The 25,519-nt window shown below is 33.3% G+C and overlaps 1 protein-coding gene across 2 annotated transcripts in view; it reads left to right on the forward strand.

Annotated features, from left to right (window-relative positions):
* The first annotated feature begins 21,937 nt into the window (after window positions 1-21,937).
* The window catches only part of LOC125069448 (netrin-B-like), a 175,103-nt gene continuing 171,521 nt past the window's right edge, over window positions 21,938-25,519 (forward strand). For both annotated transcript variants that reach the window (XM_047678947.1, XM_047678948.1), the window contains exon 1: window positions 21,938-23,017. In XM_047678947.1, the coding sequence (XP_047534903.1) occupies window positions 22,009-23,017 (1,009 nt within the window). In that variant the 5' untranslated portion in view covers window positions 21,938-22,008. The remainder of the gene's footprint in view (window positions 23,018-25,519) is intronic.

A 25,519-nucleotide genomic window follows, 5' to 3' on the forward strand; every position in this document is an offset into this window, starting at 1 on the left:
TTAAACTATTATTTTTGGACAAAACGCTTCATTTGTAATTTTTAGTGCGTGCTATAAGTGTGTTTTTTAGTTTTTTAAACTATTATTTCTAAAGTATTTACTTCAGTGTTATAGTGTAAAAGACAATTTTAATGTGTTGTAATTGCCTAAGGTAACAAACATATTTATCTGAATATGGATTAATAATAAATTAGTGAAACTTGGTTTCCAAACAACCCTATTTTTTTACTAATTTGTTAACATCCATTTATATGTATTGGGTTGGCAACTAAGTGATTGGCGATTTTGTAGGTAGGTAGACTTTATACTTTCTTTTGTTTTCTTAACGTGGTCAAAACATCTAAACTATTTTTTTTTCATATGGTTGGGCTTCTACCTTTAATTAAGTAAAAAAAAAACGCTTTAGTTTTTTTTTTATCCCAATTAAAAAATTAAATACACTTCGGACATTTTTTACTGTATTACTTCCGAAAAGGCAAGAACGCCTCGTAAGAACAAAAGAAGTTATGTGCCATATATGGAAATGAAGCCTTGAAAGAAAGGCAGTGTCGAAATTGCTTTGCCAGATTTCGTTCTGAAGATTTTTCATTGAAGAATGCTCAATGAGGAAAACAGAGATACAGACAGTGGCAGGCAGGACTTTGTTTTACAGAATTTAAACATTATATCACATTGATATTTAAAAATTAAGTTACATTTTAAAATGTCACACGAGTCCGCCATTTTAGTTAACCGCTGACGTTATACATTTTTTTTTTATTTTCCTCTTGGAAATAGTATTTACGTTTATATAAGTTTCAACAAAGCTGTCAAAATTAATGAATTTATAAGATAATATAAATATTTAAAAAAAAAACATTTTAAATCATCAATAAAACCACTTACATAATCTTATTTTGGTATTCACCTAATTAACAAGTAAAAGACACGCTAAATATATTTAAATGAAAAAATACGACATAATATATCACATCATATTATATATGGAAGTAAAATAAAGTGATTCGATCAATTAAAGTTGTACGTTTAGGTAATGACCTAAATGTACCTACAACTTTAATGACGTTAAAAACGTAATGACGTTACGTAACGCTATTTTTTATATGTATTTATAATCAATTATGTGTACACACAAAAGTAAATGAGTATTAGTAATAATATAATAATAAAATAAATACAATAACAAAGTATTTATAAGTTCAATGTTTAGTGATATAATAAAAAAATATGTATGTGATGATGATTTCCTTCTGAACGATTTCGTTTCGATTGCGAACACAGACGCACTCTCTATTCCCACACACAGGCGCAGGACTATCACCTTTACGTGCTTTATGGGGCACGGGAGTACTCTGTACACTTTTAAATCATTTAGTACACAGATTCCGGGCTGCTACTGAGAATTATTTAACGGAAAAACCCAATTTTTTTATCGGTCCGAGCTGGGGTTTCAATGCACGACTTCGGTATCTGTCGCATTATATCTAGCCCCTAGGCTCCATACCATAGAGGCAGTCCATAAATATGTATATACTCACGTATATTTAATCAACATAAATTTATTTACCCCTTACTAACCATGCCGTAGTCGTATAACAAAAAAAAAACACATTTAAATCGATATATTCCATGAAAATAATTATTATGCTAAAAGCATTTACGGAGATTTTTTGTGCTGTAAGATATTGAGCCAAATGTGGGTAGGAACTAGTGACGTCACGGCTTCAGCAGCATTCCTGCTCGCTATCGATGTGGTCATGTGAGCATTTGCTCACAAAAACTTGCGTCTTATCCCCTGATAGTGCGGAGTAGGGTACGGTCTCATTGTACGATTTTCCATAAGATAATATAACTCGGCATAGCATGGCATTTAATATTATTGTTGATTATAATTGTTCATTAAACATATAATACTTTACTATATAAATATATATTTTTATGTATTATCTGAGAACCCTTACATGTTCCGCAATATTAAGTATCCCATACGTCACAAAGCATAATTATATACCAAGTGTTAGGGAAATCAATGTTGTGGTTACTGCATGATGCGTGCAAAGACATGCAGACATGACATGTAATGGAAAGGTAACAGAGCCGTATCTGCCCATAAAATACTTGTATTTATTCATAGTCATTCGCTGGCCCGTATCCTATTTACTCCGAGTCAGTACAGTGGTGTCACAGTTAATATCTCTCAGTTTATTCATCATAATTCAAATTCTTCGTGTAACATTCTTAACCAATTAAAACATAATCTCCTGCCTTTACTTTTATTTTATAAGTTGCTTTATAAGCTGGAGAGATTGGGAATGGTTAAATCTTATATACAAAAAAAATATATTGGTAAATCTTTTGGAGATTAAAAAAATTCGGTCTCTGTTTCACCGATTACCACGTAAGTTGGCACATACACGTATTTTTCATGGCGAAGTTTATTATACTGTCTTAAGATAAGACTCGCCACTAGATAGCGCTGCAGCGCTTTAACTTCTATAAAGCAGGCACCAGATAGTTCTATTCTAGAAATGAGCATCTTATATATATACTCCTTCAAATTTTGGAAAAAGAATCCATTAATCATATTAATAGAGTAATTTTCTTTTTCCGTCAGTATCAGTAATTATTGCACTAATCGAAATCTATACATGTAAAAGCGATATACTACTCTCTGATTAATCACGAAATCTAAGAAACTATAACACCTACAAATTTGTAATTTGAAAAGTAGGAATGTAGATATAAAACAGATTTTACGAAAAGTCCTATAGTCGGGCACAGATATTAAAATCATAGGATTATGTTTGTAAATGATTAAACAATGTAGACTCAATGAAATTAAGCCGGAGTTTATTTCTAGACGCAAAAATGCCACATAGAAGTGGTAAAACTATTTTTTACTAGTCAAGTTAGTTGATGGGATGAAGTAATAACATAATACCATAAAAGTGTGCAATCTTAGACTGAATTCCAAGTTGCAATCCTACATAAAAATACATGTTAAATTAAGGTGAACTTTCTCAGCCAACGCTGACACGTCACAATTTATGGATTGAAATTACGATTTATATATCCTTGGAGAAAATCTATAATGAGAATGAATTTATACTTATGTTGAATAAAATTATTACCGGTTTACTAAACGTAATCGATGTTGAATCCTGCTTGATCTTTTGTACAGATTGACTTATTTATAGTCAAAGTTAGAAATTAAAATTAAATCTTTATTCAATATAGATGTACATTTGATTGTCACGGTTTCTGCAAGATATCCCTAACCTAAGAAGACCTAGCGAAAGAAACTTACATTTTCTTTAAATATGTATATATTTATCCGAAACGGCCTAGAGGCGAATGTTATTGAAACTTTGTACAGATATTTTTGGCATATATGTAATTTTGGTATTTAACTACTAACTTACCTAAAAAATAATAATAGATATTTCAACATTAGCTTGTAATGAACTTCAAAAGATAATGTGTACAAATGAGTTTTACAAAACAATTGGGTCAATTTAAAAGAGACTTGGAAATGATATTTTCTCGTGTGTTATGGTGAGTGTACCTAAAGTATCATGTCCAATGCGAAAGGCGGCGTAGCATTGAAAGGAAGGCAAGAACAACATTGCTTGGAGTCCGACGTTTGATGTTTCTTGATGGGTGGACCTACTGCCTAGACTTTTATAGCTATGTTATTAAACTAATCATTGAACATCACTTAATTCATCTAGGATTAAGAGTTCTTGGAACTTTAGACATTATTGACAAGTTGAAAAATTGTACATACGTTTTTGTGTGTTTCTCATTCGTATAACATATTTTAATGAATTTATTCGAGAGTTCCTTCGAAATCAAGTAGAGGATAATTTTTATTATGTATTGTATACATTAAAAATGGTTGGGTTCGTAATCGTTTAAACTAAGTATGCTTTAATTCATTATTATATATTAAGTATTTCTAACATTTATTTATTTTCTGAAGTTTTTATTTTTGGCATAATTTTTTTGTCCCCAAAATCATTTTTAATGTTATGTAGGTTGTAATTCGTAATAAATCACACGTAAAACTAGTGTTATAGATTTTACCTTTTTAGTTTTATTGTTGAGATATAAAAACGAATTCATGAATTGCGAGCTTAGCCTAACCTAGTTTCTGGTATTACAGTTAAAAGATAAAGAACGTAAGATTTCCCACATTCTTGTCTCGACGGACTACATTCCATCTTTTTCCCAATAAAGTTTAGTATGACGTTTCATGGATCCGTGTCGATTTTGTCGAAACGGTTGTTAATATTTCTCATTGTCACTTTTATTTTGGAGTAGGGAACTCTTCTAGGGATATTTCTTTCCTTTAATATGTGGAAGTGAATGAGTTTCTGAGTTTCTGTGAGTTGGAGATGAGTTTCTTACGACAATTCTCAGGTCTGAAGTGTTTCTTTCCGACAATCCTCCCGACAATTCTTCTATATTGAATAAAGGTTTTAGACTTTGACTTTGAACGGAACAGGTCGAACATAATTGAAGAACAAAAAGGTTGTCGCATGTAATTGGTGCGCTTATTTTGGGGGTTTTTATTGAAAGTAAACTGTGGCAAACAACCAAGATACTTATGGAAAGTAATTATCCCCACCTACCCTTCTACATTGGTGCTTTGATTTTAGTGCGCTTTGTCGAAGTTTAATAATAACTATACGTTTATTATACGTCTCGTTGCTCAGTTTAGGCATATATTGCCACATATATGCAATGAATATGCAGCCGAAACAGCGTGGAGCGTCCTGATTAAATTATCTTCAAACCTTCTCCTCTTAAGGCCTTTATCGAGCTGTTGGCAGAGGTCCTCCTCTTGTCCTTTAAATTCTTAATTACATTGTCCACCCGCCTGAGGGTACATTATGCTAACGCAGGCACATCAACAATTCCGTTCATATTGTACGGGTTTCTACTATCAACAAATTATATTTTATACGAATAATATAGAGAACCCCATGTCCGTAAGTTTCCTCCTACTTAACCGGTTTTTTACAATTCTCGCTATCTCAGCGTCGGACTTAACTTCGTAGATGGACAAGTCGAGGCGTCGGTAAGTAATTGTTGGATAAACGCAACTTGAATGCGAAGTTTTTGTCGACTCAACGCCTTAAAAGACTTTGCATCATAGATCAGAGAGTATACGGAAATGCTACAATTAAGATCATTTTTTTTTTAATTATCATTGCTTTTTGAAATTTAGTGAGTTCAAAAATAAATAGATTACAACTTTTGGTCAGACCTTATATAAAAATTAAAGGTAGCAATTAGTATATTTTGTTACCTATTACACGGAAAAAGTATTTTAAGATTAAAAGGCTTCAAGTTAAAATACAAGCAACTGCCGAATATATTAATTTACGCGTTAGAAATGAAATCGAAAATGTATATAATTGTGGCACTTCTAATGTTGAATGTTCACAGGAAAATTAAATACAGAGTATAATGCAAACAGTTTAATTTTTGAATATTTATGTTATTTTAAATAGATTTACCCGGAAAGTAAACAAAGCCTTCTAACCTCATCAATAATTAAAAAATACTGCTAATATCCTATTTAAAAAAAATCGAATTGTCGATTTTATATAAAAAATAGATTCTGTCCAGCCCTTCGAGGCCGATTGAGTAATAAATGTCCGTATCTAAAGCTTCGTATTGACAGTTATATCGGTTATGTCCCTTGTAATTGAATTATATTACGGTGTAACAGGGGAAACTTCCTACCTGTTCTAGTTCAGGTTAGGTACAGGCCTTTAGGTTTCCCTCCTTACCCGGGCGTATTCTCACAGTTAGCATCGGCTTCCTGATTATTGTGTTTAGATCTTGAAGGACTAGGCCTCATAGGCCTAGGGGATAAAAGTCCGAGGTGGTCTTGATTGGATGGTTGATGCGTCGTCCTATCGTCATCGATGTTTGCGTCGGGCAGCTGGTTGGCTACAGCAGGAGTTCACGAGGTTGAGAGCACTCATCAGGTGGTCTTGCGGGCATAGAGAAGCGTCTTACTGCTGTAATTTTTCACAATTAATTGTAACTTGCCGCTAGACGCACAGTTCAACTTTATACTATTCGATCGATTGACTCTGATAATTGGTGTGCCTTGTCTATATGCCTAAGGAAGGAAAATATCAGCTAAGGTTTTTAGTATAATATAAATAAAAAAATGTGATTAATATAATTTTAGGCATAATATTACAGTTCATCGATATTATTGGATAATATAAAAGAAAAAAAATATATACTCCCTAATTTATCCGTTAGTGTGACTCTGCCTGGTAAGATATCAATAAAATTAATTTAGAATCAAGAAGCCGTTTCTTATTTAACTTACTCTGTACAGTAAGTGCCTCATAGCCGTACAGAGGTAATGGCATCGATTAGCGAGCAACGCGCATTTTTTGTCTCCCGCAATCTGTCAGGGCGCATGCTTCCATTTTTATACGGATAATAATAATTATCCTATTACAGAGACCGACTCAATCCACGAACGATCATTGTAGCGATTGCTATTGGAACGAATATTGTTTTTATGTATGTATTTAAGAATATAGCCGGTTTTATTGGGGTTATTAAAAGTTAAAAAGAAATACTTTTAGTAAGTATTTTTTTCCCTCGTCTGGATAGAAACCTGTGTGGTTTCTATCAGATATTCTATCGCTTAACAGCAATATTTTTTGTGGTTTTGTTCCGGCTTAAAGGATGAGTGAGCCAGTATAACTACAGGCACAAAGGACATAACATCTTAATGGCAAGGTTGGTGGCGCATTGGTGTTATAAGGAATGGTCATTATTTCTAACAGCTCCAGTGTGTATGGTCAATAGTGATTACTTACTATGAGGAGGTAAAAAGTATAAAAATAATAGATTTGTATGTATTTTTGTTTCACTCAGTAGTTAATTAATCATCATCAGTTCTCTTGTTTCTGTTTAATATTATATTTTGTTAAAATAATTGATGTATGTAACAAAATGTATGTTATAATTTGTTTGAGGCAGTATAATCGATGCCATACAAAGCCCTTACTGGCAAACAGTCGCTGGACTGATAATATTATTCTGTAAGATCTCACTTCATATGTCACTCGTGAAATGCTGAAGATTATAAGCTATTTTGATCCTTTAAATGTATAAAATTAACTCATAATTAATTGAAAATCGCATATCATGACATAATCGCATCACATGACTGTTTATAATCAGCGAGTTTTGAGTGTTTTAAAATAGATCAAGTTACTGTTTTAAGTTTGAAAAAAAATATTGTATTTGTTGTGAGAGTAATATTTCAAGGGGCAAATTTGAGTGCAGCATTTGGGTAAAGAGTTCCTGACGCAAAGAGTTGTATATTCTGAGCTGCAATTATTTATTACTAAACTTAATATAGCGTAATGTAAAAAGTAACTTTAAAGTTGTATTTCTTTTAAAACAGGCTGTTACATTGCTTGTTTGGAATTCGAATCCTGTTGTAAGTTTATTCAATCTGGTTCTTAGCTTTGTTGAAGTCGTGATTAATGAGAAAGCTCTTACTGGAATTACACGTACGCGGTACTAGTACAAGACGAGGGTCCGAAGACACATGCTTGTAACTTGTTTTGTTAAATACAAACTTAATATAAATTACTTATATAAAAAAATAAATTTAGATACTACGATTATAGTTATGTATTATAGAGAAAAGGCTTCTAGTTAAAACAGAAGCGTAACCGCCAAATGTTTAGATTTAAGGGTTAGAAATGAAATAAATTAGCATTAGCATTAGCAGCCTGTAAATTTTCCCACTGCTGGGCTAAAGGCCTCCTCTCCCTTTGAGAAGAAGGTTTGGAACATATTCCACCACGCTGCTCCAATGCGGGTTGGCGGAATACACATGTGGCAGAATTTCGTTGAAATTAGACACATGCAGGTTTCCTCACGATGTTTTCCTTCACCGCCGAGCACAAGGTGAATTATAAACACAAATTAATTACATGAAACTTCAGTGGTGCCTGTCTGGGTTTGAACCCGAAATTATCGGTTAAGATGCACGCGTTCAAACCACTGGGCCATCTCGGCTTTCAATAAATTACTTATATGTTATTATTTATATATTTGTATAAATTTAACTTAGTCGAGAGTCTTAAGATTCGTAGTCGGTACAACCCACATTCAGTCCATTACTGTGATAAAATTATCTGACCGTCCGTCTTAATATATCCTTGCAGGGTCTTCGTTTCCATCATCAATTAGATATTCACAAAAACTTGTGAGTGTCGCATACGAGGAGATTTTGATATTAGAGATGTTTTGATATTACATAGAGCAAAAGCGATATTAAAGTATAGAATTATGTTTAATATATATCAAGAAAGCTATACTTTCGGTATTCACGTATTTATTTTACTTGTAACATTATTATTTCTTATGTTTTTTTCTCAAATAAAAGTAATATCAGGCAATAAGCGAACGATGTAATAAGTTTTTTACCGTAATAATACGTATGAATTTATAAGTTTTACAAATATGTAGTAGGTACCTCAATTATTGTTAACCGCCTTACAAGGGTTATTTGCGGTAGATAATGAAGACACATTTTACCTAAACCGGGTCGTAGCTATTCGCAATGAATACACCTAATTTTATTAATCTTTAAATAAAATATTTATTTTTTCTTTTTGCTTTTTCATGGTGCTAATATTAAGTTCCAATGCTTGTGTAGGATCATTCCATGTTTTTGTCAAAAGTGGCAAATCTTTCAAGATAACGGAAACAAAAAAAATCTATTAACGCTTACGTATTTTTAACTCTGAGGTCACAAATAAAAATAAAGTATAAAATTATTTATAAATATATATTTAATTACTTATGAAAAAACCTCTGATCATGTACACATTCCTTAACTAGGCGAAAAACCTGCATTACAAATACAATGGTAAACTTTTAACGTTACAAAGAATGGTTTTTTTTCCCACTTTATGAAATATAAATATGTTAAAGTTACTTTAAATTTTCTTTGTGACCTACTTTTAAATGTTTTTATTTACTGACGTTTCGAAAATCAAATAAACATTAAATTAAAAAACTATTGCAGAAATAGATACAGACTAATTACTGATATGTTTAATATGGTCATTAAAACGCAATTAATTGCAGATAAAAAAACATTTTTTTTAGTCCATGTTGTGGTAACATTTCGGTTTCTCTGCTAATGACAGTTGTTTCCTTTGGCACTGGTAGCTAAAAAAACGCGGTGTCGCTTGTTCTTTATTCATAATTGCTTGAACTCGAGTTTTGAATAAGTATTTTTTTATATATTTTTATAAATCTTTTAAAAAATGCTGCCATTTATGTAAATTATGTTATGATATTTCTATGGTTGACCTGGATTATATTATATTATCATCTTTTGCAAATATAACTCATCAATTAAATTCTTTGTTTAATAGCTTTTAGTTGTGCCAACAGGGCACAATTAATTCTGCTAAACTCACGAATAATGTAGACACGAAGGAGATTGATCATTGCGGGTGACATCGCTGAATCAATAAAATAAAATAAACACATAATAATTGTAATATCTTTAATATCCCTGAACATAAACAAAAATATAATTTAAAATAATGTTTTTAGTTTTACGAAACATATGAGACAATATGAAGTCAATGATGGTGATGTGGTACTGGCTGAGTTTATGTGGGCAATCTCAAGGGAGACCAAAGCACACCGACACATTATGGTGCACAATTGTGTGCGCAAACACAGGCGCACACTCTATCCTCTCACTCTCATCAGCACCCTTCCCATCCCTATTGGACGGCAAATCCAACACGATCAGAAAACACATTAATCCATTTTGTATGACATCCACTTATCTTGGGGTGTGACAGAACCCCGGAATCTGTGATCTTATTTACAGCAATAAGACGTACAATTCATAAAAGTTATTACATATTTTACATATATTACATTAGTAGCCTGAAAATTTCCCACTGCTGGGTTAAGGCCTCCTCTTCCTTTGAGGAGAAGGTTTGAAGCATATTCCACCACGCTGCTCCAATACGGGTTGGTGGAATACACATGTGGCAGAATTTCATTGAAATTAGATACATGCAGGTTTCCTCAAGATGTTTCCCTTGACATGGCACATGAAAATGCAGTGGTGCCTGCCTGGGTTTGAACCCGAAATCGGTTAAGATGTACGCGGTCTAAACACTGGGCCATCTCGGCTCATAATCATTATTACATTATTTACAAAAAAATATTTTCATTTAAGAAATCTTAACCTATTATTAAAAAAGTCTGCACTTTTAAATATTAATAATAATTATGAAAGGAACCACAAAAGACACTTGCGCGTTAGCTAAAAATATAAACCAGACAAATTCTTACATTTATTACGTTCGTAGCAGTTAATTCAAATTGGGTTCGCTTTGTTTCAGCGAAACGAGCTGAAACAAAACAAAATTAATACTTAAGATACATCTCTGTATTGTTGTACTTTCATTGTTAATGAAATCTTTACTTCCTTTGTCGATTCAGAACTGCCTCAGCTATAACTCGGTACCAGGTTCCCTTACAATACGAATGTCGACGAACGCGTATGTGGCGTACATACGTATAACGTCGCGCAGACACTAGACAAGACGCGTTTGTCTTAAGACTGTCTATCTTATTATTATTATATTGAAGAATTACTATTTAGTTGCACTTAAACTATGTTATGCTCCTAATGTTTTTAAATTCGATAAATGATTTTCTAAAATTAATTCGTATAATTTTGCGTACTCATAACTTCATAGATAATAAACAGATATAACGTAGTAACTTATTAGAAATATTGTTATTAAGCGTGTTGTATTATCGAATTAGGACAACTATTTCCTGTAATAATATGTACACAGTTTTCATAAATAAATAAATAATCAGGATCGAGGTCCAAATCAGCTACATACTCTGGCTGACCTCAAGAAAGCAATCATTAAACACCTCAAGAGGAGGTTGGTACTTAGGTACTATTTGATACATCGTCAAATGTATTTTTTGCAACAAACGACGTTTATAAGACGTCACGTCATCATCAAAATACAATTACAAACTGTTGTCATAATCTTTGTATATTAATAACAAGTTTATATCTGTAATAAATTTTACATCATTCGTCTTTCAAATAAAGAAGGTTTTCATAGGTCTAATCCATTAACAATAAATTATGATGAATATTTATATAAATAAAACTTGATATTATCATAAACTTTAACCTAAATTGTGTTGTAGTAAATTATTTCTAGCTTGTAGTTCAAGAATTCAGTGTATTTTAAACGCTTAGTTGCGGGTCATCTGAAGCATATTATAATTACATGCATTACTGCAGAATGTGTAAGTAATTAAACAAAAAGCTGCCGTGCGATTCTGTAATAATTCACTTCGTAAATCACTCGTGAAATTATGATAATCGACTCACGGTGATACGCTCTTTGATATACGTAGATGGATCAAATTGGTAGTACTATATACTGTATGGTAGTACTGGAATAAATGTAAAGTATTCCTATGATATTGTTTCGGACAGTATCAGTTACGAATATTAGATTATTTAGTAATTTCTAAAAGGGAAAATTACAAGGTAACAGTTAGACTTTTTTGTATGTTTATTTATATTACTTATTATTTGGTATTAGGTAAAAAACAACAAATAAATACAATTCTTCAATATCCAAGTAGCCACTCTCTTAAAGTATAACCATACAAAAACAAAATTATGATAAACATTTTTTTATTTCATTCGTTTATGAATCTGGATACATTTTTTTTTAATATCAAACGGTTTCTGTTTTGGAGCTCCGTTATATCCCTAAATTATCCCTTACATTACCATTAGCCATTACGTCACTAATTACGGAAACTAAGATGTAATTCTCTTGTGGTTTTAGTTCCACTCTTTAAGCCGAAACACAACAATATTAACTATTGTTGTTAAAATTTGATTATTAATATTATAAATGTCACATAACACTGCGGTGAGTTTCGATTTTCTTACAGAATATCTCTAATCTTTCTTGTGAATACTCAAGTAACAAATGTACATATATGTTGTTTTATTTAGAAACATATCAAGCTTTAAGAAACGAAGTACTTATTTACAAACATAGATATTATATAAATAAGGATTGCTTCAAATATAATGGATATTATATACACAGAAATTAACTTAGTAATTTAATAACAAAGTTGTATTAAGAGTTCTTTAAATTTACGTTTGTGTTATTTTACACATGCTTAATTTGAATAATCCGCGTGAAGTTCGCGCTCTGATGTTTTATGGTTGTGCATTTAAAATTGTAAAAATTATTGAATTTTCATATTCTAAAACCCGTAATATGCGTACTTGCATACCTAAGTTATTCCCCATTTTTTTTAATTAAATTTTGATTTGGACGGGCCAATGGGAAACCTGTCGTAAGTTTGAACACTATCAATAGACATTTTAACAATTCCTTGCTACACAAATGTACCACCAACCTAGAACAAAGATTTTATGTCTTTTGAACTTGTTGTTACACTGGCTAACTATATTAAGTATTGCTATTTAAAAAAAAAAAGTTTATTGTGTACTAATACTTAATCCATAACATATATATAACATATGTTTGACGGTATAATATATGAGTGAGTGGTATTTGGGCTACCGTTAAACTAAGACTAAGGTATTACTTTAATACTCAAGTATAGATATTACGTTAAAGTCGAAAATACGGACATTATTAATATTACCGACTTGCGGCAATTTAGTCTGACGTGTACGTTAATATGTGTGTATTGTGTGTGTGTATCACAATGGGCGTAATGGGAGTCATTACGCAAATGTGAGTAAAACAATGCACGACCTACGACCATTGTAACTCGGTTTGACATTCGTATCTCAATGCTTTAAAGGTTTGACAATAGAAGGAGGCTAAGAATTTCATGGTTTAAATGAATTTTATCAAAAGTATAAGAAAATGTACCGAACAAACTTCGTTTATAAATAAAGTTTTGATAGATTATGGTGACTAAGAACTTCAAGGTGATAAATTAATTTTATTTTTAAGCGTCAATAGTACATTGGTATACGGGTCGCCTCGCGATGTAAAAAGTCGCAGGTTCGTTCCTGACCCTTGTCTAAATCCTTAAGATAGGCTTTAAACTAAATTGGAATATGAGTAATTCTTTATGAGTTTACTGCTACTATTGTACTTAAAAGATAAAGTAATAATATTTATTATAAATAAATAATAATACATTGCTACTTATTATGTATGTACCGTTACATTACATATTAAGGAAAATCGCGTGCTTCTGCTAGCATAATTGTAAGTTTAACTATTAAAATTATGTAAATAAAATAGCATATATTTAAATATATATTCATTCAAAATATAATAATATTTTCGACATCCGATACTTAAAATCCTAAAAAAAATATATATTTGATTTGTTTCCAAGAATTTGTTTTTGTCATGGAATCCTAAAAAACAATATATAAATTCTATAGTATAAAGATATATGGCATAAACGACTCCTATTAAAGCAATTAACGTGTCCCCCATTTCAAAAGGGAGACCCCCTTTGCTAATTCAGTCAATGCTATAATTCTTGAAACATAATTAACAATTGTACGTAATTATTATCTAGATATATATTATACAGAAGCTTATTTATTTAACTCAGCTACAAATAATTGCGCAATTTACAAAATTAATTACAAAGTTATCTTTATAAGTTATTTTGTTTGATAATATCATTGGTTATATATATCATCTATTGGTTATATAATATTATTGTAGAACGAAAACCGAGTGACGTGGGCAAGGATATCCCGGGCGAGGAGACGGTATTCAGAAGTAGAAAAAGAAAAGGCCATCCATCTTGGATTTTCAAGGCGGTAACAAAATTTGAACTGTCAGTTGCATTCTTGATGAATTTCATAATAGTTTGTTGGTTTAATATAAATAAAACTTAGTTAATCAGTGTCTATTTATTTTAAATGCTTAAGTAAATGGTCGATTATCATATATTATATTATAATTATGGAGTTATATTTGCCTTATTTGTTATTAATCCTAAGATCTACTCCGGCCGGGTAGGTTCCACTAAACGCAGCATCAGTTTGTATGTTTGTTTCGGCTGGAAGGGTGACTGAGCTAGTGTAACTTTAGGTACAAGGGACATAATAACATAGTTTCCAAAGCTGGTGGAAAATCGGAGATGTAGGAATCATTAAAATCTCTTACGGCGCCAAAGTCTGTTGGTGACCATTTACCGTGGTGGACCGTTTGCCCGTTCGCCTACCGATTTCATAAAAAAAGCACTGACATTTAAGATATTATCTCGGAGTTTGTAAGTGTGCCGTGTTATCCTTTGCATGTTTCGAGGTAGATGAAACCGTTGATCCTGCGTCTGAACTGTATACGGCACGAAAACTCAGTAGTTGCTCTTTTCCACCAGTTTAATTAGATCGTATGTCAGTAAATAAATACTAAGTCTACGCTTTTTTATCATTAATATAATCTTGCCTTCAAAAATGAGTATTCCTTCATTATCAATGTTTTTTTTACATGAGCTTTAATTTTTTTAATAATAGCTGTAGACTCTTAAATTTGGGAAGTCGGAAACTAGATGTTATTTGTTTTAATATTTGATAAAATAACATGAAGTTGAGATGACAGTAAATAACAGTTATTAAGTTCAGAATCTGCAGGTACCGCGGGGGACATCGGTACAGTCGCGCAGATAGGAAGTGACTAATTACCGGTGTCCGAGATAAGGGTTGCTGTAATAACATTTCCGGTACATTCGCGCGTAATACGGTTATATTCGCTTTGTGACATGATCAGTTTTGCTCATAGAGATAAAAAAAAATGTTTCACTTCGCAGTGTATCGGATATTTTTGGATTTAACCTTATATGTCCTTATGATGTCTTCCTTCACCGCCAAACACGAAATAAATATGACTTTGTTATGTATTGGTTACTTTATTTAATACAATTTTGTAAAATGACTATTAAAAGTGCTTGTAAAAAATCTATTTAAATAAAAAATATGTTGATTTTGATTTTGAGTAATGTTCCAACCCACAAAAGCATTAAAAAAGTTGTTAAAATAATTAAGATAATATTAATGTTATGACGTAGAAAATTTAGTGTCTTTAAAATAGTATACATAACGTTATGAAACAAGGTTACGATATAGAAATCCCTATAAACATGAATTTCTTTTTTAAATTTTATTAACCTCCAATTCTGAACAACGCGGTTCATATGTAAACCCTAATGAAGCATATGAACAAAACAGTAACGCCAGGGTTTGAACCCGCTATCTTCCGTTCAGATTCACTTATTTATTTTATACATATTATTATTGTATAATACAACCAGGAAGTATCGTATTAAAATAGTAAGTAAAACATTCATGGTTGATTATAAAGGATAGCGGGTTTCCTTAAGATTATCCTACAAATGAACCATGAACACAAATCCAGCCCGTGAATCTCAGTGACGTTTATCCTAATTTGTACTCACAATCGTCAGTTAACACCGACCTGTTATATATATTATAGTTCCATAAGATCGCCTTGTTAGTCTTAACATGGAGCGAATGTCTGAGTCTCAAATATCGGACCGAGACCGGTAGAAATATTATTATGTTAAGAATTGTTGTAGCTGATTGTACAGCCCGCGGCTCTGCTCTCGAATGATTCTTCACCACAAATTTCCAAAATGTTTCTATTGTGTAAAAATACTATTTTATAAATAAAAATAACATGAAGTTCACGCTCATCAAGTCAATAGACGAAATTTAAAGTGAATAAAACCTTAATATGTGATAATACTAGCGACCCGCCCCGGCTTCGCACTGGTGCAATGCTGATACTAAATATACCACAGAATGTCTTACAACGTTCACGGTATTTCAGTCATTAGACTATTATTAGTAATATTTTCGAAAGTATTAATTTAAATTGCATGCTGTAAAGGTGGCATGGACCAATATGGCATTGGTCTATATTAAATGGACAATGTATTAAGGTACTTAATGGGATAAGGAACAATGCTGTATTGCTTAAAATTGCTTCGAAAATAAGCCATTATTTCTCGTAAAAAGTCAAGGGTAAAAAATAGTCGTTGTGGGCTATCCATAAGAGATAGACATATCACCATCGCGGACTTTTTTGGAGACCTTTTTATAGTGTACGATATTGTGGTACATTATTTTGATATATCTCGTAGGGTTCAGCCAGCGTTTACAATGTGAGCGAAAAAAATGTTTTTATGTACGACATCACTTCAGAAACCTTTGAAATTATCAGTGTATCTCTGCTATATTGTGCATGTATTATACATATAAACCTTCCTCTTGAATCAATCTATCTCTTAATAAATCACATCAAAATCCGATGCTTAATTTTAAAGATAGGAACAGACAGCGGTAAGCGACTAACTATCATTTGGTATAAGTTTTATCTATATTTATTTAGTAGCTTTTTCAGTTACGCATTACAAAAAAATGTCTTATCTATAAGTATATCTAGATAATATAAAATAAATATCGGTGATAATGTAAATCAGTCAATTATTTGGTCATTGTCTTTTAGCTGTGCCAAGAGATCAAATACAAACTATAATGAATCTCTCGGACTACAATAAACAAAACATAATAAATAATAAAGCTAATTATTCTCTCCCTCAATCATTACAGTTTATATTTACATAAATAATAATATTGGACAACATCACATACATTACTCTGATCCCAATGTAAGTAGCTAAAGCACTTGTGTTATGAAAAATCAGAAGTAACGACGGTACCACAAAAACCCAGACCCAAGACAACATAGAAAACTAATGAACTCTTTCTACATCGACTCGGTCGGGAATCGAACCCGGGACCTCGGTAAGGCGTACCTATGAAAACCGGTGTACACACTACTCGACCACGGAGGTCGTCACGCCTTAATAATAAGTAAAATATATTATTGGTTAGCAATCACGACATATTATAACACAAAGTCGTACCGAGTCTGTCTTATGGTGTGAACCTGAAAATAAAATTAAAAAAATACCATATGGTTTAAGCCAACGGTTGGAGCGATTCATAAGGAACGTTTAGGTGTGTAATTAATTTAGAAACGTAACGATGTTTATATAGAACCTTATTCCCGTGCGAAGACGACGGTTAGCGTGTAAATGAACGAATTGTTATTATTCCAACAAAATAAGATTTTATAATTTCCATTCCTCGAAAATGTCACTATCTTAGGCACGATAAATTATACTTTGGGAGGTCTGTTACGGAGCTACAAGATAAATTTAACGTATAAATACGTTATCTTGAAATAATTAAAAAGTGCTTAGCAGATTACTCTAATTAAGCTTGACACAGTTATTATGCGGGTAATTTAAATATACACGGGTTATGTATAAATGTTAGTTTTAAGACAATATGCTATATTTACTTTTTAAATTATAAAGTTTAAATATTTTTACATTACATACATTAACAGCCTGTACATTTACCACTGCTGGGCTAAGGCCTCCTCTCCCTTTGAGGAGAAGGTTTGGAGCATATTCCATCACGCTGCTCCAATGCGGGTTGGTCGATACAGTGCAGAATTTCGTTGAAATTAGACACATGCAGGTTTCCTCACGATATTTTCCTTCATCGCCGAGCATGAAAATTCACTGATGCTTGCCTGGGCTTGAACCCCAATCATTGGTTTAGATGTACGCGTTCTAACCACTGGGCCATCTCGCTTCGTGCTCAATTGTAAGGTAGCGAGTACAATACATCTGTCTATACTAATATTAGTATTAGTAACTCTACGTCTATCTGTCTGTCTGTTGATCTTTCACGACCGAAACACTGAATCGGATTCGATAAAGTTTGTTATGATGCAAGCTTGAACTTTGAAGTTCATTCAAGGAATGACTTAGACTTTTTTATGCCTAATACCTGACGACCAACTGCTAAAACGCGTGCGAAGCTGCGGACGACAACTAGTCTTCTATTTAAATAAAAATGAATGTTTCTCTGTGTTCCTAAGCCATTCATGCGATTAGGATGCGACTTTATTGAACTGTTCTGTGTATACTCGAAAAGGTTCCAGCAGAGCTATTCTGGAAAACGAATGAAACTCACCGGGGAACACGAGCGTGAAATGTCAGAACCTTTTTAAGCGAAATTGATTAAAATAATTATTAAATTTATAGGATACACGTATGAAAATAGCGTCATACAGTCATAAGTCAGTTGTCAACTTTTCACGAGTGAGATTCGAAGTTAATTCTTACAGAGTCGCACTGTTTGCCTAAAAATACAAGAATTTCCTTAGTATGTTTGTCTTTCAATATAGACTAACCTTTCGATATTTATCCACCCGTCCGAAGTCGGGATGAGTAACTGGTATTAAAAATCAAGGGCCTAATTGAGATAATTTTGAGCTGACCCAGGTTTCAAAGCTGTGACCTAATAATGCAGCCGTAGAAGTTATCCATTACACCACTGAGCAAGCCATATATATTTTATTTTAAGTATAACACGCAATTCTCGTTATATTCGTAATATTTAGTATGTCTGTTTGATATGTCTCCATTCAAAAGTGTCTCGATCTGATTATGATTCAAGCGGTGTTCTCGAGCTTACTGAGAAGGGGAAGACGGTCTGATGCTTACGGACATAAATTAAGATAATATTGTTTGCGATTTACCTTTGAAGTTACATTTTGAATTAATTATATATATATATATATATATATATATATATATATATATATATATATATATATATATATATATATATATATGTTATATTGCTTTCTTACATACATAATAAGTATTGTTTTTTCCGATTTATTATTGAAGTGCAGATAAGTATCTTTGTTATCTTAGGAGTCTTGGAATCTTCGAGTTTGAGAAACATTCATTGATAAATTTAAAAAAAAATCCTTAAGTAATATTTTCGTTAAAGGTCATAAATCTTAGATAATAACACACTCCGGGCTGTTTCATATAAAACACGAAATATTACATTGTAAATACATTTGTTATAAAACTAAAGTCCTGCTTAATTTCTTTTGCCGGCTCTTCTCAGCTCAGAGATGCTTCTTTCCGAACCGATAGTAAATTATTATTTTTGACAATTAATAAGTAACTAGTAAATAAAGCGGAACTTCTCCTTTATTCATTTGATTTTTACAATTTTTTTTAAGTTCAATTTCATTGTAAACTGACGACGTCTGTTCGCACGATTTACATTTTTTTTTATAGCCATTGCGCCGCTCTATATGTGGCCAGTAACTTTTTTCCACTCTCTAAAATTAATTCTCTGTTAAATCATAATAATTTAATAAATTGCAATAAAGTATCCTTTTTAATTTTCTGCATATCTACAGCTGGAGCTCTTCAAAATGAGACTATAACCGTTTTTTTATATCCAGCTATCGTCCTATTATCACTGGGATAAGACCCTATTAATACTAATAAGATCTAATGTTTCTATGTATTATTAATATCATTGAATAAAGATTTTCGGAATTTGCCTTTTCAATATATTGAGGTACCTATGCCTGTGATATTAAATTAAAAACTTTTTTAGTGTAAGAAGTAATTCTCATCAGTTAGTTCTACCCACACAGACCGGATAGAGCAGTGGGTGAACCGCGCACTCTAGATACTCTATCGCCTAAGAGCAATACGTTGTGTTGTTTTGTGTCGGTTTGGTGGTGGGTGAGCGAGGGTTATTACTCGGTAGAAGAAATGGTTTATATTTTTACAATATCTGGTGGTTAGTTTGTATTTTTTTGATGATATTGGTGGACGTACCAGCAAATGATCCACCGAATAGTAAGTGGTCACCACCGCCCATAGGCAATGGCACAGTAAGAAATATTAACCATTCTAAGGGAACTAAGATGTTATGTCCGTTGTGCCTGTAGTTACACTGGCTCACTCACCCTTCAAACCAAAACACAACAATACTGAGTACTGCTGTACCGCGGTAGAATGTCTTAATAGTGGGTGGTGCCTACCCAGACGCGCTTGCATAAAGTTCTACCACCCGCAAAAATCGTAAATGATCCATTTTACATCGAATTATATAATTTGCAACAGATTTGCACAAGATACATAAATATGTTTCACAGATGACACCAGTTTTAAAAATGATAAACTATAATTACAGAATATTACCACTTGGTGGTAGGACGTTGTGCAAGCTCGTCTAGGTACCACCAAATATTCCAACGCCATGCAGTAATACGCGCGTATTTAACAATACGCACAAGGAACATAATATCAGTTCCCAAGGTTGGTGGTGCATTGATGTGTTTAATAGTTAAAATTTCTAACGACACCAATGTCAATGGGCAGTGGTGACCACTTAACATCAGGGGGCACATCTGGCCGCCTACCTATGCCTTAACAAAAGAGTTCTCAACGCGAAGTCAATAAATACTTAATGGATATTGATTTTTATAATACATTCTAGAAAATAGTTTCACGATTAATTATTAATAATAATAATAATAATTATAGATTATCATATATAAATGTAATTGTAAATTATTATTGTTTATTAAGTTTAAAAAGTTATGACTAATGACTACGTTTTATATTACTTTGTATTTTAACGTTTAACGAATGTGCAAAATGAAGATTTAAATCTTAGACTATATGAGAATATGATTTAGTTTTTGTTTTGATTAAAAAACGAAACGATGTCACCGAATTCGTATTTACGTTACTTAATATATTTTGTTGGTTCGCCTTTCAATAATTAATTACTGAACTCCACGCTGATGCTTCTCGGTAAAATCGTCTGAACCTGTGTTAGCTTAACGTACTGTAAATTCGGAAGTGATTACTTGAAAACATGCCAATAATACACATGTGTGTATTATTGGCATGTGCCAGTAATCGTGAACGCATGATTAAGTGATTAATACCCAATGTCAGTCATATGTTAAGGAAATTGATCCTGTCTTAAATATAAGTACGTTTTGGTTTTACACTACCCTTAGTGGTACGACCCTTAACCATTAGATTGAAATAAAATATTTTATCTTTATATAATGATTTTTTATTTCTTTCGTTCGTCGATCACGCGAAAACTACCGAGCGTATGCGACTAAGTCCTATGTTTATGAGATATTATTTTTTGAATTCCATGTTCTTCCCCCTTTTTACTTAATGCCCAGACTGAGTGGGTTGGTGATAACTAGCCATATATTAATTAAGCTCCCACGTCCGCACACACAATGAATACACGCCATCGTAAACATATATTTTATAACTTAAATACGTCATTATATTATATAAACCGTAACTCATTATTGTTGTATAATTATTAATTTAAATAATAGTAATTTATGATACTTATAGTTGTATTTAATTTATTTGAATTACAATCAATTTCAAATAGACGAACAAAGCTTTATACAACATAAAAGCATTGTTATTAAAGGAATGAAAGCCCTTAATGTGGTTTAAGGACTGACAAACCAATCTTATAAAACCCCCCCTAACATCTAAACAGTGTGAAATAAATTATAATAGGTACGAATTATATATTATTCTTATGTGAAACAGTTTTTCATCGAATTTAATAGTTATATTTGTTTTATTATTTTAGGTATTGTACACTTGTAAACATATGTACTTATAGTTTTAAAATCATCAGCACCGTCCGCCAATTAACAATAATAGACAAGCATTGGAAGTAATTAAAACAAAGATCATGTTACTAGTTTAATAAAATAGTATAAAATGTAATCGTTTGTTTTAATAATTAAATTTCATTAAATAGAGATAAAATCCAGGTGCCGCGAAAGAAAAAACTTTCACTAACAAAGTCGCCCAGCGCGTACCGAAGCTCGTAAGCTCCCGCCCCGCGAGTTAGTCTGCCGGCGGCATCCGACCGGCGCGCACGTGTCGTTGTTGTACGAACTTTCGCGAGTGAGTGACGAGTGAGTGAGCATGCCCGCCCGCGCCGTGGCCTTCCTCGCCACCGCGGCCCTTGCGCTGGCGGCCTCCCCGCCCGACCCCTGCTACGAGGATGGTCGCCCGAGGCGCTGCATCCCGGACTTCGTCAACGCCGCTTTCGGAAACCCCGTGGTGGCTTCCTCCATCTGTGGCCGACGCGGCCCAGAACGACTCTGTGACCCACCCGGCGATCAAAATCCCGAGAATGCCTGCCGAGTATGTGATGCTACTCGTACTGAACGCCGAAATCCACCGGCCCACCTTACAGATCTAAACAATCCGCACGATGTTACCTGCTGGCGATCCGCCGCGCTCCCGCCAGCTTCCTACGACTCTCCCCCCGACAACGTTTCCCTCACCCTATCCCTCGGCAAAAAGTATGAGCTCACGTATGTCAGCTTGCAATTCTGTCCGAAGGCGGCGCGTCCTGACTCCGTAGCTATATACAAAAGCGCGGATTACGGGGTCACTTGGCAACCTTTCCAATTCTATTCGAGCCAATGTAGGCGAGTGTACGGGCGGCCGAATAAAGCGACGGTGACCGCTGCAAATGAGCAGGAAGCTAGGTGTTCCGATTCGCACAGGCTGGCCGGGGAGAGTTCTGGGGGTGCTAGACTCGCGTTTAGCACCTTAGAGGGACGTCCGAGCGCAGCTAACTTCGACATATCCCCCGTCCTTCAAGATTGGGTCACCGCGACTGACGTACGAGTCGTGTTCAATCGTCTGCACATGGTGAACGAAGGAGACGAGGTGGATAGTAAGAAACAGGCCGCTCCGGGCTCGCAGCACTATGCCGTTTCGGATTTCGCAGTCGGTGGTCGATGCAAGTGCAACGGACATGCATCCAGGTGCATTCCGGCGAAGGGCGAGGAGAGCCAGGGGGTCCAGCTGGCGTGCGATTGTAAGCATAACACGGCAGGGAGGGATTGCGAAAGATGCAAGCCGTTTCATTTCGACAGACCGTGGGGACGAGCGACGGCGCGCGACGCGAACGAATGCAAAGGTTTGTCAAACTTTCAAACGTCAACTTTGTAACATTCTTTGAATATATTAATTGATATTAAATTCGAATTCAGATAAGATATAAATTTAGAAGACAATAAGTTCCGCGTTATCGTTCTAATGTTGAACTTATTATAAATCTGTCGTGGCTTATCGCGACGGAGAATGCCGTATTTATCCACATTTGAAAAAGATAAATAAGAGTGTACATTACGTTATCAGTTATCAAAACAAAAGTTTTTGTCATGAGGTAAACAGAACGCGCTTAAAATAAAACAAAACTTGTGAGAAACATAAATATTGACAAATAACTGACTTATAAAATATATTATAATAATATTTATTGTTTGATTACTTTCATTGTTCTAATCATTATTATTGAATTGATAATTAAAAATACGTTCATTGATTATTATGAATTGCATTAGTGCATTGATTTATAAAATAAATTACTCGTAAGTAAATACTGAACAAGTATACGAAACAGCCTGTATTGACCACGGCTGGGCTAAGGCACCCTTTCCCGTGACGAGAAGCTTTAGATATTATTCCACCACGCTGTCCATATTTGGGTAAACGTGTGAAAGATTTACGTCCGACATCTGCAGTTATTCGCAAGATTTTTTTACGATATGAATTTTAAACACAAAACAGGAATATGAAAATTCAACGGTTTGAATCCGCGATCTTCGGCAGATATTCATAATTCCAAACCACTGCGCCATCAGCTAGTACTAGAAAACAATTATAAGTAATGGATAAATCTAATATTATCTTGGTTAATTAAAATTTATTCGCGCTTCACAATCAATAAAATTTAATGGTATCAATTAGCGAACGAAATTTACATAACTGAAATACAAACAGCTATAATTTATCTTTTATCTATAAGCTGTGAGATATGTCTCAGTTGTTCTTAACTGCATTTCGTGGGATCAAATCTGGGTAAGCACCGCTATTCACCTGTATGTTTCGTTTCGAATTTGTCTCTCGCACGGCGGTGACAAAAATATCGTGAGAAACCTGTTTGGATCGAATGAAAATGAAATTCTGTGTCTGCGCAGCAGGAGAGGCTCTTCCCAGCAGTGGAGCATTAACAGTCAATTACTTACTTTCGATAAACAATTTTAAAGATTATAAAATTATAACTAATTCTATGTATGATTTTATTATGTTGAGTATTTTTTGTGATTTAATAATGAATGTTATAATTTGTATAACGATGATTCGTAAGTCTTCGGACTTATTTAAACAATGCGTTCATTATATTTTAGCAGAGGCGTTCTTTATAATCTTAATTCTTATTTTTGTTCCTCGATTACACCATAACGAACGAATGGATTTGAATGAAATTATATGAGACTAGTTGTCATATGCGGCTTCGCTCGCGTTTCGGCGTTTGGTCGTCATTAGGCATAAAAAGTTTTATCATATACGGTTCAGAAGATTGATCGTGAAAGAGCAACAGACAGACAAAGGCATTTATGATATTAGTACAGATTAATTTGAGTTAGTAATTTGCCTGTAACTTCTTATTTGACGTTCAAAGTTCTTTAAAACTTTTGCTTATGCTGCTTTTTTATCTTCGTTAAATTCATTATTAATATATATATAAATATCAAGAGTGCAATTCCATTAAAGTATTACTCCGTTAAAGTTATTTCTAGATTCTGGAGAGTAGGGGGTTAAATGTCCTCTAAGGTGTTTGGTAGAAACGATTGTGATAGTATTTTGGACTCAGACCGAGATGAGGTACTTAGTGGGTTGTTTGACGTGGTAACGAGGAATGTATCGAAACACCAATCAAAACTTCGTCTAAAATGATGCATATTGTATACAGTTGGTTACGTCTTAATCAAAATAGCGCCATAATCGTATTATTCGGACGCAAATCATGTAGAAGCATTAGAGAAAAACCCACCGAATTTAATTAAATGAACACTTAATGTCCACATTATAATTTCGCGTAAAATGTAATCGGTTCTAAATTAATATATACACACAAAATAACCAGAAAAACACGATAAAAAATAGTTGTCTTAATAAAAAAATGATTTGAATTCTTGGAACGCGAAATGCAGAATTGCTACAGTTTTGTCTTCAAAAGTAGGACGACTATTGGCAAAGTTTGATCTTAGAACAATTATAATCAGATAGGACGTTAAAAGGAATAGAACTATATATTATTGAATTTGTATGGGTGAACCCGACTGCGGTGCCAACTCAAGTACACAAAAAATGACAAAATCGGTTTGTTCAAAATTCAGTGATAAACACAGACAAGGAATTATTTATCTCGTGATTTTAGGGGGCCCTGGGCTAATACTACTTAGGGACCCACCGAGATGTACACCTATATATATACACACCTGAATGTAGACTTGAATTAAATAAATTGGATGGGTTTGATTAATTGCAGGATATGGCAAACCATAAGATCTGTTTAATTTAATAAAATTATGTAATTCTTTCGCATGATCGTCTATTTTTCACTTTGACTTGA

The sequence above is a fragment of the Vanessa atalanta genome, chromosome 15, assembly GCF_905147765.1.
Source record: "Vanessa atalanta chromosome 15, ilVanAtal1.2, whole genome shotgun sequence".
NCBI classification, from domain to species: Eukaryota; Metazoa; Arthropoda; class Insecta; order Lepidoptera; family Nymphalidae; genus Vanessa; species Vanessa atalanta.